Source organism: Peromyscus maniculatus, chromosome 8 (assembly GCF_049852395.1).
Source record: "Peromyscus maniculatus bairdii isolate BWxNUB_F1_BW_parent chromosome 8, HU_Pman_BW_mat_3.1, whole genome shotgun sequence".
Lineage (NCBI taxonomy): Eukaryota > Metazoa > Chordata > Mammalia > Rodentia > Cricetidae > Peromyscus > Peromyscus maniculatus.
The window spans coordinates 71,697,096-71,710,816 of record NC_134859.1 but is presented as its reverse complement, the minus strand read 5'-3'; the positions used below and the strand labels follow the sequence as shown (position 1 = coordinate 71,710,816).

At 49.7% G+C, this 13,721-nt stretch overlaps 2 protein-coding genes across 4 annotated transcripts in view; one reads left to right on the top strand and one right to left on the bottom strand.

Annotated features, from left to right (window-relative positions):
- The first annotated feature begins 1,885 nt into the window (after nt 1-1,885).
- On the top strand, nt 1,886-10,033 carry Znhit3 (zinc finger HIT-type containing 3). The gene is made up of 5 exons (XM_006983181.4): nt 1,886-2,045; nt 2,206-2,237; nt 3,881-3,961; nt 5,343-5,423; nt 9,158-10,033. The coding sequence occupies exons 1-5, from the start codon at nt 1,960-1,962 to the stop codon at nt 9,337-9,339; spliced, it is 462 nt and encodes a 153-aa protein (XP_006983243.1). The 5' UTR covers nt 1,886-1,959; the 3' UTR covers nt 9,340-10,033.
- The window catches only part of Myo19 (myosin XIX), a 32,384-nt gene continuing 28,518 nt past the window's right edge, over nt 9,856-13,721 (bottom strand). For all 3 annotated transcript variants that reach the window (XR_013041824.1, XM_006983180.4, XM_076543071.1), the window contains 5 exons: nt 13,515-13,681; nt 13,279-13,408; nt 12,531-12,616; nt 11,375-11,674; nt 9,856-10,594 (listed from right to left, as the gene is read on the bottom strand). Coding sequence is in view for 2 of the 3 variants with exons in the window: in XM_006983180.4 (XP_006983242.1) it covers nt 10,466-10,594; nt 11,375-11,674; nt 12,531-12,616; nt 13,279-13,408; nt 13,515-13,681 (812 nt within the window). In the remaining variant the exon portion in view is untranslated. The remainder of the gene's footprint in view (nt 10,595-11,374; nt 11,675-12,530; nt 12,617-13,278; nt 13,409-13,514; nt 13,682-13,721) is intronic.

The window sequence follows — 13,721 nt, the reverse complement described above, 5'->3', positions numbered from 1 at the left end:
GACTCTCAATAGCTGAAGAACTCAGGCCTGGGCATCCACTCTAATTGATGAAAGGTCTCAGCGGCGGTAACCAAGCCTCTAAGACACACACGCAGGGAGCAAGAGTCAGGCCTCCAGGCATCACCTATGTTGTAGCAGATCATCTCTGTGGAATATTATTTTAAGGTGTGTTCCTTTTGTCTATGTTGCATTTGCTTAACTCTGTGAAGCTGTGTTACTTTGCCTGTCTAAAACACCTGATGGGCTAATGAAGAGCTGAGTGGCCAATAGCGAGGCAGGAGAGAGAAATAGGCGGGGCTGGCAGGCAAAGAGGGTAAATAGAAGGAGAAATCTGGGAGGAGGGAGAAGAGAGGTGGAGGAGTGAAGAAGGAGCCAGAGAAGGAGGAGGACTCCAGGGGTCAGCTACCCAGTTACACAGCAAGCCATGGAGTCAGAGTAGGATTCACAGAAGCAAGAGAATGGGAAAAGTCCAGAGGCAAAATGTAGAGGGGATAATTTAAAGTTAAGAAAAGCTGGCTAGAAACTAAGCCAAGCTAAGGCCGGGCATTAATAATTAAGAATATGCCTCCATGTGTGATTTATTTGGGAGCTGGGTAGTGGGCCCCCCCAAAGAGCAAAGAGCAAAAAACAAACAACAACACGTCTCAGCAAGCTCAGACACTCATGGGCACCATTATTAAAAAGGACCCTAAAAGCTGGGCAGTGGTGGTGCACACCTTTAATCCCAACATTTGGGAGGCAGAGGCAGGTGGATCTCTGTGAATTTGAGGCTAGTCTGGTCTACAGAGTGAGTTCCATGACAGTCAGGGCTGTTACACAGAGAAACCCTGTCTCAAAAAACAAAACAAACAAACAAACAAACAAAAGGGACCCTAGAGACTGAACAGACAACATAAAAGAGAAGGCTTTTGGGAGGAGCATGATTTAAGGTCCTGGGAGCAGAGGTTAGGTTTGGCCAAACTCAGAGCTTCAAGGAGGAGCAAGGTTCATAAAAAAATAGGACTCTGAGCAGAGTGTGATGACACACACCTTTAATTTCAGCACTTGATAGGCAGAGACTGGTAGATCTCTGTGAGTTCAAGGCCAGCCAGGACCCTGTCTCAAAAAACAAAACAAACAACCATGACACTGTTTATACCTAAAGTCTAGTGTGGCCTTCGAGACCAATCATAGCCCATCTATCCTGACTCATTAGCCTAGAGGCCACTGATCTGCTCTGTGGTCAGTCTACCCTGCCACAGCTGGTAGTGGAGTGAACTGAGATGAACCTGGGGTGGGGGATGATAGGGCGATAGTTAAAGAACACTCATTCTCAGAGTCATGCAAATACAGGGCTTGACCCTAAAAACGAGTCTCGCGTCCTTTGTCCTTTCTCTCTTCTGTCTTCACTTCAAGCCCTATGCTCCTAGGGAAGAGACCGTTTTCTAACCATCCCCCAGTATCTGGACATTGCAGGACTCACAGCCGAAGTTCAATAAACATTTGCCAGCGGCCCAACCTCAAGACTTCTGGGCTGGAAGAAGGAGCACTTGCTGCTGTGCCAGAGAATCCGAGTTCAGTTCCCAACACCCACAGAAGGTAGGTGGTTCAAAACTGCCTGTCTCTAGCTCCAGGGGATCTGACGTCCTTTTCTGGCCTCTCAGGGCAATGGCACTTGCTGACACAGGCGCACACGTAAACATATAACTTAAAAAGAATGTCTTTGACTGGGCGTGGCGGGGCACAGTTGTGATGGCCACGCTATGGATGAAGAGTCAGAAGGTTCCTGAGTTCCATGGCTTGAGAAAACTCTTGCCTAAATGGGTATCGAATGTATCGACTCTCTACTCGTGAGGCCTGGAACAGTGAACAGGATCAAGCCACTGCTTTTGCCTGCCAAGAAGTGCGGAGCGCTGTGATTGGTCCTTGCTTGGGTAAAAGGGAGAGCAGGGCTTGCAGCGTGGGGTTTCCTGGGGAGCCATGGCGTCGCTGAACTGCAAAACCGTGGTCTGCGTCATCTGTTTGGAGAAGCCGAAATACCGCTGCCCGGTTTGCCGCGTGCCCTAGTAAGCTGGGGCTCATGGGGCTTGGGGAGCGCGAGCACCCGGCCAGGAGGGAGGCCGGGGCTGCGGGCGGGCGGGAGGCTGGTTCTGCGGCCGGGGGCTGCCGGCAGGAGGGGCGTGTTGCGCCCGCCAGGGCTGACGGCGCCTGTCTTTCTTGTTACAGCTGCTCGGTCACTTGTTTCCAGAAGCACAAAGGTAAGGAAGACCCTTGACCGCGGTCGCAGCCCTCGGCCCTTCCTTGCACTCGACAGGGCCCCATGACCCGTAATCCCAGTCAGTACACAGGAGCCCGAAGCAGGAGGATTCCCATGAGGTCAAGGCCATTCTGGGCTACTGACTGAGATCCTGTCTCAAACCAAAGCAAGTAAACGGCTTTGTTGGAAAAAAGTCAGTCCTAGCTGCGTCTCTTCCCCCCCCCCACCCCGGTCTTAGCATTCTATTGTAACTCTTCGCTATTGCAGAAGCTGCCTGACCGAGATGGATTAACCAGCAGCGTTTCTGTCTTTAAAATAACGGTTGTTTATTGTTTACAAAGAGAAGTTTCCTTTTTCTGTGTGTGGTATTTTGAGACAGGTTCTTTTTTTTATATTGTCCAGGCTGCCCTCAAACTTACCATGATCTTGCCTTCTCTACCCCAAATGCTAGGATTATAGGAGTACAGACCTGTGCCACCAGGTCTGGCTAAGACAAGTTACTGACCTATTGAGAAAAAACCTGGAGATGGAGAGATGGCTCTGCCATTAAGAGCCTCTTGTTGCTTTTCTAGATCTGAGTTTGGTTCCTAGTACCCACCTACTATTTAGGCAACCTGTAGGTCCATTACCAGGGTACCTGACGCTCCTGTCTGGCCTCAATGGTACCTGCGTACTGCTTCATATACGCACAAATAAAAACAAAACCTTTAAATGGGGGTAGTGGGTGGGGGTCATTTGGAGGTGATGGTGCAGACTTGTAACTCCAGCGTGGGGGAGGCTGAGGCAGGAGGATCCCTACAAGTTTCAGGCCAGATTGGCTTCATATTGAGACTGAGAAAGACCGACACCTGGTAAGTTATGTGTATAATGTGAGCACACTTTGTGTACAGTAAAAGTATTTACTTGTGCATATACATCTACAAATACCACCCCCCCCCCACTTTTTTGGTAATAGGGTCTTACGTATTCCAGGCTGACCCTGGATTTACTTAATTCTCTGTCTTCCTGCTGTAGATCCCTCTAGGGCTGGGTTTACAGGTGTGTCATCCCACCTGGTTTAGATTTTTCCGTTTTTTTAATATCAGCATTCAGGAAGCAGAGGCAATTGGATCTCTGAGTTCGAGGACAGCCTGGTTCCAGGAGAGCCAGTACTACACAGAGTACTTATTATCTTGTCTTGAAAAAGATAAACAAAAGACAAAAACCCACAGCCCTCCCCCCAAAAAATCATCGGGAACTTTTGGTCATCAGTGGCATTTGCCGAGCATGCACGAGGCTCTGGGTCTCGTTGGCAGCATGCGTGTGCTTTTTCTGCCCCAGTGGCCTCAATTATTTCTAACAAGAATTTAACAATGTTTTGTTTTTCAAGAGAGGTATCTCTGTGTAACCCTGGCTGTCCTGGAACTTTTATTTATTTATTTATTTATTTATTTATTTATTTATTTGGTCTATTTTGTTTGCAATAAAAAAAAGTTCTACAGCCGGGCGGTGGTAGCGCACGCCTTTAATCCCAGCACTCGGGAGGCAGAGGTAGGCAGATCTCTGTGAGTTCGAGGCCAGCCTGGTCTCCAAAGAGAGTTCCAGGAAAGGCGCTGGCACGGAGAGGTTGTGTTTGTGTGTGCCTGAAATTTGTGTCTCTCTCAGAGCAGTGCAACCCGGAAATCCGTCCTGTTGAGAACAGAAGAACAGTGGCTCCTGTAAACACAGAGCCTGAGGAAAGCAAAGGTGAGGCGGTCGATTTCAACCAGCAAGCGACGAGGAAAGTACGTGGAAAGGAGAGGAGAGAGGCGGATGGGCAGGGTGCAGAAGGATGGGCTTGGAGCGGCAGCTCTAGCGTCAGGGTGGGTCACAGGTTGTCACCGGTGGTGCTGAGAGCATCCTGAAGCATGGTTCCAGGAAGGGGCAGGGGTCTGGGGTTTGTGTTGAGCCCTGGTAGGCGCACGTGGGAGGCCTCCTTTGAACTGCTGGAGTCTTAGAGTTTAGAGCAGTAATGGGCTGTCCTTCCACTCCTGGTCCATGTAGTCATCTATCCACAGTGCCTCCTGAGTGTCATGGCTCTGCAAGCCGCTCCTCTTGTATCACAAAGAGGTCACAGAAAGGGGATGGGCCTTCTGTCATTTGAGAAACTTCTAGTGTGGGCCTGGGCATCTCTGTGCGGGGGTCGTGTTTGGCAGGGTTGTACGGGGTCTAATTCACTGGTCCATCACAGGCCTGGAGTCATGACAGGGCAGGTAGGGTGTTAAGAACTACAAAACTGGCCCGGTGGCGGCGGCGGTGGTGCACGCCTTTAATCCCAGCACTCGGGAGGCAGAGCCAGGAGGATCTCTGTGAGTTCGAGGCCAGCCTGGTTTACAGAGCGAGATCCAGGACAGGCAGCAAAATTGCACAGAGAAAAAAAAAAAACAACCCACAAATCTGGGCTGGAGAGATGACTCAGAGGTTAAACATACTGTTTGCTCTTACCAGAGGTCCTGAGTTCAATTCCCAGCAACCACATGGTGCACCGCTCACAACCATCTGTAATGAGATCTGGTGCCCTCTTCTGGCCAGCAGGCATCCATGCAGGCAGAACACTATATACATAATAAATAAAAAATATGAATAATAATACTTATTATTGTATGATAAACAAATTTTAAAAAACCGTGCAAAACCAGACTTCTCGCCTGTAGACCGCAGGAAACATGAACCATCACACACTTGTGGAGCACAGTTGCCATTCTGCTACCTTCCCTGTCCTGCAAGACGGGGTGTTTGCGTTTGTTTTTTTCCCCTTAATTTATTTTTATTTTTTGTTTTTTTGAGACAAGGTTTCTCTGTGTAGCTTTGGAGCCTGTCCCGGATCTCACTCTGTAGACCAGGCTGGCCTCGAACTCACAGAGATCCTCCTGGCTCTGCCTCCTGAGTGCTGGGATTAAAGGCGTGCGCCACCACTGCCTGGCAAGAGGGGGTGTTGAATTGTGAAATCAGAGAAGCAGGCTGTTCGTTTTATTTGACTGTGACTGCTGGTGTGCCCCTCACTGTCACACACATGCACACACCTTGTCAACATGGCTGTCCTGGCTTTCTGAGACCTGACCAGTTGGTTATGCTCTGCTCTCCTCAGATGATGATGAGTCTGTAGCTGATTTCCTCAACAGTGATGAGGAAGAAGACAGAGTGTCTCTGCAGAGTTTAAAGAACTTAGGTAAGTCTTGGCTGGGCTTGTTTTTTGTTAACTGTTTTGTTTACTGCTGTAACGGCAGTGGAACCTGGGAGAATGGAGCCTAAAAATGAGGTGGACCAAAGTCTCATGCAATAGCCAACTTCATTTATAACATTAGACAGTTTATACCCTGAGTGTTAAGAATAATCACCTGGCCGGGGTGGTGGTGCACGCCTTTAATCCCAGCACTCGGAGGCAGAGGCAGGAGGATCTCTGTGAGCTCGAGGCCAGCCTGGTCTACAGAGCGAGATCCAGGACAGGCACCAAAACTACACAGAGAAACCCTGTCTCGAAAAACCAAAAAAAAAAAAAAAAAATCACCTGCATGGAGTGTACAAAGCAAAGACAAGCTGCATGAGGCAGAAGCGCATTTTTCCATAGAGGCAGATAAGAAATAAGGCCCTAGTCAGTTGTAATGAGTTATCCGAAGTTACACCTGGGAGGGGCATGAAAGCACATTCCAAGAACAATTTCGCGTTTCTGAAGAAGGTCACAAAACTCATGTGTTTGGGCATTTTCTCACAAGCACTCAGAATTCCCTCCGCACGATTCATTCTTGGAGTGTTCCAATACCATTTCCTATGTATAGGGTGTGGGTGGGTCTCTGAGCTGTATTGGCAGGGAGCTGAGATACCTCAGGAATCCTGAGGCAGGTGCTCTGCTTCTGGGTGATACATTCAGCACTCCGTTTTCTTCTTTCTTTCTTTCTTTTTTGGACAGAATCTTACTGTATAGTCCTGGCTGGCCCAGCACTCACTGTAAACCACACTGGCCTCGGACTTGATGCCACCCTCCTGTCTCTGCCTCCTGATGCAGTATCTTGATGTCCTGTTGTGTATGATGTGTGGGAGTGTGGGCTTGAGTGGGGTTCCAAGGACAGCTTTGCAGGGGTCTTTCTCTCCTTTGACTGTGGGTCCTGGGGATCACGCGGAGGCCACCAGGCCTGCATAGCAGGTCTTCTAGTCTGCAGAGCCACCTCCCTTGCCCCTCTTTATCTTGAAAGATTTGCTTGTAAATTGTGTACATCTCTGTGCACCTTAGTGCAGGGGCTGGTGGAGGCCAGGAGAGGGCGCTGGATCCCGGAAGTTGTAGTTGTGCGTGGTTGTGAGCCACTTACCACGGTGTGGGAACTGAGCAGGTCCTGCACAAGAGTAGTGAGTGCAAGTCACCCCTGAGCCGTCTCAGGCACACATAGAGGTCAGAGGACAGCTCTCGTCACTAGTATGGAACTCAGGTCGTCAGGCCTGGTGGGTAAGCATCTTTACCTGCTGAACCATTCTGCCAGCTCTGTTTTTAAGATGGGATTTTTTTAAATTATTTTTTTTTAGGGCTGGAGAGATGGCTTACTTGAGTACTTACTGTGTAGGATTTATGACCCGACTTTCATCTCCAGCATCTCTGCTTATTTAACAAGACAACACTCTGAGTGCTGTAACCCTGGCACTAGGGCGGTAGAGGCAGGAGGATTCCAGTGTCTTGTTGGCCAGCCCAGCCGATCTGTGGGAATTGGTAAAGGACCCTGCATGAAGAAAATGAGGAGGAAGCCGAGTGTGGTGGGGTGAACTTGAATCCCAGCACTCCCAGCCACGGCTACATAGAGAGAGCCTGTCCGGGGGTGGAGGGGGGGGGGAACAACTGCAGTGGAGGAAGACCCCGGGGTGGACCTTCATGTGTACATAAATGGGGTTTAGGACATCGTATCATGTTTCTGGCTGGCTTGGAATTTGAATGGTGACCGAGCTGGCCTCAAACTCAGTTCTGCCTGCCTCTATCTCTTGTTTCTAAGGTTGCTTGCTTGTTTGTTTTTTCTCCTGGGTGGGTCTGGCATAATCGCAGGGTTTTGTTTTTGTTTTTGTTGTTTTGTGTATGTATGTGTATGAGTGTTCTATTCTGCTCGTGTGCCTGCAGGCCAGAAGTGGGCATTAGATCTCATTACAGACAGTTGTGAGCCTCCATGTGGCTGTTGGGAGTTGAACTCAGGACCTCCAGAAGAGCAGCCAGTGCTCTTAACCGCTGAGCCATTGCTCCTTCCCCTACTTGTTTGTAAGATTACTCTGTAATGTGGTGTGCAGGGTCTTTCCTGCCCAGCCATAGGATTCTGTCAGCAAATCTCTCATCTTGCACATGCCAGGTGCTCTGTTGGAATCCTACAGATTTTGCAGGTCGGCATAATTTTGCTTTAAAAATGTAGTTCATTTTCTCTGCTTACCTAAGCCTTTCTCCACCTTCAGGCCCAGATTAGGCACTTTCCTGGCTTCCCGCAGTGCCTTGGTCTGACTAGTAATTTTACTACCTAGTCACATTTGATGGTAGTGATTTGTGCCTCTTACAGCAGCCTGTGGGGCAGACACTGTCACCTGTCTTCCATGCTCACTTTCCCAGTCTAGTCATAGACTGGGTAATCACCAGGGAGAGGCTGGTGCTCACTACATTTTAATTGTGTGCATGTGTCTGCGGGTGTGTGCACTAGTGTGGGTGCCACTCACACTCACACAGCAGAGTCTTTGCCACATCCTCCTGGAGCTGGAGTACAGGTGGTTGTAGGCTGCCTGATTGGGTGCTGGGAATGAAGTTGGGTCCTTCCCCACGGCCCCCCCTCCTGGTTTTTCAAGACAGGCTTTCTCTGTGTAGCACTAGCTGTCCTGGAATTCACTCTGTAGACCAGGCTGGCCTCGAACTCATAGAGATCCGCCTGCCTCTGCCTCCCAAGTGCTGGGATTTATAAAGGCGTGTGCGCCACTACCACCCTGTGAACTTGGGTCCTCTTAAAGAGCAGTAAGTGTTCTTAACCACTGAGCCGTCTCTCTCTAGCTTAGTCATGCACATTTTTGCAGCACCGCTCCTTTGGTGCTTGTAGTAAGACTTCTGTTATTGGTGCTAATCTCACGTGTGTGTGTGTGTGTGTGTGTGTGTGTGTGTGTGTGTGCGCGCGCGCGCGCGCGCGCGCGCGCACAGGCTAGAGGAGGCATTGAGTCCCCATCATTCTCGACCCTATTCCTTTGAGGTGGAGTCCTCATTGAACCAGGAGCGCACACCTTGGCTAGGCTGGCAGCTCACAAATCTGTGAGCCTGCCTGTCTTGCTCAGTGTTGGGTCACAAGCGTGCCTAGGACCATGCTTGGCCTTTAAGTGGGTGCTGAGACAGGAACACTGGGCCTCATGACTGCTGAGACATCTTTCCAGCTCAGGTCTTTGTTCACATGTATTCTGAAAGTTCATTTGTGAGTAGTCATCTGATGTTCAAGGCAGCTTGGTTCTAGGATGTTTCTCAACGACGGTCAAGTCCCTTTTATAAAATGGTGGAATACATATAACTGATGCACTTTAAATCATCTAACCTAATTGGATGCAAACAATGTGTAGTTATGATGAGGAAAAAAGTTCACATTTGGTACAGATGTTAAAAGTTGGTTTGTTTTTGTTTTTTGAGACAAGGTTTCTGTGCGGCCCTGGTTGTCCTAGAACTTGCCCTGTAGACCAGGCTGGTCTTGAACTCAAAGACGTCTGTCTGCCTCTGTCTCTTAAGTGCTGGGATTAAAGGCGTTTGTTGAGTGGTTAGATGTGTGGTTGGTGTACAGCCTGAGGACGTGGGGGCACAGCACAGCGGTTGAGGAGACACAAGCCCTTCATAGTTGATCACACCGGAAACACTTAGCGTTTAGCCTCTGCCCTGGGTTCCCCTTGAACTTAAAAGCTGGCATTGATTTGATTTTTAAGGTGAATCTGCAACTTTAAGAAGCTTACTGCTCAACCCACACCTGAGACAGCTGATGGTTAACCTGGACCAGGGCGACGACAAGGCACAGCTCATGAAAGCCTGCATGCAGGAGCCCTTGTTTGTGGAGTTTGCCGACTGCTGTTTAGGAATCGTGGAGCCTTCCCACAACAGGGGTTCTTAAAACTGAACGTGCTCTATGCTCAGGCTGCCCACTGCTCCTCCCAGGAGGAGCTTGTCTCCAAGGCTGCTGTAGGACATGTAGGTCTTCATCACACGGCTTGCTTCAGACAAGTTGGGGAGACTCAAGGTGCAGAGCCTTTAGGAAGAGGAAACTTGTAGCCCTGGAGTGATGGCTCAGCTCTTCCAGAGGACCAATCTCCAGCACCCAATGACTGCGAACAGTTGTAGTTACAGTTCCAGAGGACCAATCTCCAGCACCCACATGACTGCGAACAGTTGTAGTTACAGTTCCAGAGGACCAATCTCCAGCGCCCACATGACTGCGAACAGTTGTAGTTACAGTTCCAGAGGACCAATCTCCAGCACCCACATGACTGCGAACAGTTGTAGTTACAGTTCCAGAGGATCTGACCCCCTTCTTCTGGCCTCTGAAGGTACTGTAAGCATGTGGTACACAGCCATACAGGCAGGCAAAACTCACACATACATTAAAAATAAAGGGAAAAGGCTATTTACATTTACGTGGTAGTTTTATATTTATTTCTGGTACAGTTCAGATGTAAATCTTAAATACCAAGTTTATCCATTTGAATTAAAAATTGATAGTGTTACTGAATAAATTTAAGATGTGATTCTGTTGTACACTGCATTGTTCATTGTTCTTGGTAACATTAAATAAATCAATTTATTAAATAGTATTGTTCCTTAATGAACTATATATGTAAGTTTTTCCCGAGCCGAAATTCTAGAGCCAATTTCATGGTGATTTGGCCCTTTTAAAGTGCTTGTGGATGACCCAGTATGTATCCTGCTGCAGGGACAACATTCTGGACTGACAGTCACATCTGCTGAACCTGAAGACAGTAAGCTGGGACGTAGTGGCCCTAATCCTGGCTTGGTAACTAGCACCCCCAGTTCCTGCCAGTGCTGAGGCCACGGTCCTGGCTGGCTGGTTCTGACCAGAAGCCCTGGCTCACAGGCGGGAACTGCTGCTGCTTGCACGTGCAGTGGAGTCCTGTGGGAATAGCTTGGCAATTGATCAGATGTCTTTGGCAAGGCAGCTGGCAGGAAAAGGCCTCGTGGAACAAAGGCACTAAAGATCACGTAGGCAGGTGGGGGCAGAAGAGTCACACTTGGACGGGCCTGTGTCTTTCTAGCAGAATCTGATTAAAACCAGTAACACTAGAGTCTGAAGGTTCAGGGCAGATGTCAGCGTACTGAAGTGGAGACTTCCTGCAGTGAAACTTTATCGAGCCCTAGGGAGAAAGAGGTGCACTATGAGTGGCAGGGCCCAAAGACACCCCAAAGAGAAATCAGGAATACAATGTCACATCCAGGAAATCGTAGGAAGGAAGATCAGAACAGCTCTCTTTACCCCTTGTCAATTTCAGGTTGATTTTGTACAGATTATGTAGCATCTTGTTGACTCCATTTCTGTCCTCTGGTCCCTTGTACCAGGCTGGGTATTAACCCAGACTTACAGAGGAGAACAGTGGAGGTTCTGAGATCATGTACCATCACCAAGGTTATCCAGGGCAGGGGCTGAGCTGAGACCAGGCTGTGGGGTCTGCTTCCCAGTGAGACAGGTGGCATAAAGAACACACAGGACCTGCCATACATTAGCCAAGTGATAGAATTTGAGGAAACTGCCGAATGCAGCGTCATTTCAGGTGACAAGTTATGGCCACACTCATTGCTTACAAGTGGGACCAATGTCCAACAGTTAACTATGCCACTCTTGAATTCCTTACAGCCACCATCTGGTAGAGGAGACAGGGCTGAGGTGCATGCCTAACTGAGGAAGAGCCAAACACTCAAGCAAAATGCTTAGAAGCAGTTATGAAGGGCTCAAGATCCTGTTTTTTAGTTGAAACAATGGCAGAAATCCACACCTGTAGATTTTGGCTTACTCAGCAGGTTAGGGCTTCCTGCTACCTCCCCACCCCCAGAGACGGGCAAGCTCTGTTCACTGCCGTTCTCAGTGAACATCTGGAGCTGTGGGAGGACGACCACGGTGTCACAGAACGAGGACATACCCGAGGCAGTGCTCTGATGGACGTAATACCAGCCTCATCTTGTTGTGGGGTCTGGAACTTGTTGCTGGGGCTGCCCGTGGGAAGCCGGAGGCAGGCGTGGGCCACCAGTTTCCTCTGAAAGCCTCGCACACCCACAGCTGAGTTGGCGAGCACCAGTCCCAGGGGCCAGAGGTGGATTATTGCCCCCAGTAGTTTAGTATGTGCTGCAGGCAGCGAGGAGCTCAGGGAGCTGGGAGCTCGAGGCATGGGTTTCTCCTCCATACCATCCAGTTCTTTAGAGGCAAGACAGGCCATTCTGATCTTAAAGAGAAAACAGTCTGTTATAGCTTTAGGTTTGTCCAGCCTTCTTTCTAAAAGAATTTACTTTGGCATTCATTTATTCTACATGGAGGTATGCTATCTGTGGAGATGCTGAAGTCAGGACAACTTATACATTCTGAGGATTGATCTTGAGTGGTCAAGATTTAGCCCTCTTTAAAAAAATAAAATAGCTAGGCAGTGGTGGTGCACACTTTTGATCCCAGCAATAGGGAGGCAGAGGCAGGCAGATCTCTGAGTTCGAGGCCAGCCTGGTCTGTCAATCAAGTTCCAGGATAGCCAGGGCTACACAGAGAAACCATGCCCCGAAAAACCAAACAAGTCATTTACTTTTGTGCGCATGCATGTTTTATGCATGTGTGTGGGCAAGAGCATGCCAGGGTATGCTTGTGGAGGTCAGAAGACGATTTTGAGAGTTTGTTTCTACCACAAGGGTCCTTGGGCTCAAACTCAGTTGGTGAGGCTCGGCAGCAAACCCCTCTACCTGCTGAGCCATCTTCCTGGCTCTTGGCAACACTCCCGCTGGAAACATCAGCTTGACAGGTAAACTGAAGCCTTGGCTGCGGTGCCGACTAAATGGCTCCACGTGGCAGAGCGTGAAGAAAGTGCAATTCTGTTGGCAGTTTGTCCCTAGAGTCGCTCATTCCACACTACTTCCACAGCTGCCCTGGACTGGAGCTGCCAGCTCTGTCCATCTCACCATCCAGGGGGACACACGGCTTAGAGGCTGCATGGCCTGCCTGCCAGCACGCCGTGCCGCAGTGCCAGAGACAGTCCCTCAGGCCTGTCTGGAGCCCAATCTCCAGTACTGCCCACCCTGGCCTCCGGTCATACTCACTCTCCACCTATGCCACGCACGCTTGATGACCGTGGCGGCCGCGTGTAGCCTTCTGATGTGCTTCCGGGTTAGCCAGGACCGAACAGCTAAGGAAACAGCAGAGACAGCAAGACCAATATTAGAGCTGTTAGTCATGTGGCCAATACCGGGGTTAATGTGGAAATGTGAGACCTGTTTTTCCAGTGATGCACTATGTCAATACATAAGGCAAAATGGGGCTTAAGAGTCACTCCTGAGCTGGGCCTTGGTGGCACACACCTTTAATTCCAGCACTCAGGAGGCAAAGGCAGGTGGATTTCTGTGAGTTCCAGGCCAGCCTGGGCTACAGAGCAAGTTCCAGGACAGGCACCAAAAGTACACAGAGAAACCCTGTCTCAAAAAAAAAAAGTCACTCCTAGAAAGATGGCTCAGTGGTTAAACTGCTCTTGCAGGGCACCCAGATTTGGTTACCGGCACCCACATGGTGATTCACAACCCCCCCCCCCCCAAGAGCTGAGGACCAAACCCAGCTCTACCACTGAGCTAAATCCCCAACCCCTATCTGTGCCTTATAAATGTATTTTGGCTTGTGTGGGCATGTAACTCCATGGTATAGCACTTGCCTAGCATGAGTAAAGCCCTGGGTTTAATTCATGGCACTGAAAAACGACAAATTATTTTCATTTTCAAAATCAGCTTGTCAGGACTGTGTTAGTCACGCCTGTCATATGTTATCGGCCTCACCAGTAGGTGGCTGGGTCCCACCTACCTGCCTGAATGAGCACCGCGGCCCGCCTCTGTTTCTCCTGCTTTTGGAGCCGGTGTCGCCTCCAGCCACACTGGATGCAGCGGGCACACTGCTCCAGCATCTGGGCACGCCCACATTCCAGAAGCTCTAGCTGAGAGAAGAGGAACCCACTGAGGTCCCTGGCCCCTCTCCCCCCTACCCCGAGGATGGTCTCACGTGCCGCGGGCACCTGTAGGCTCGTCCCCCAGCCACTTTACCATGGAGTCAGTCATGAAGATCTTTGTCCGGCCACAGTACAGTGGGACTTGTGTGGTCTCGGCTGGGTCACCCGGAGTGCGCGCTGTCTCAATTACAGCTGGCAGAGCATGGAGAATGTCCTGTAGTAGAGGCTGCAGTGTGGCCTCCTTGGCACACAGAGGCTGCTCTGGGGTGGGAGAAAGGCTTCTTCAGTGCCTGCTTGTTCC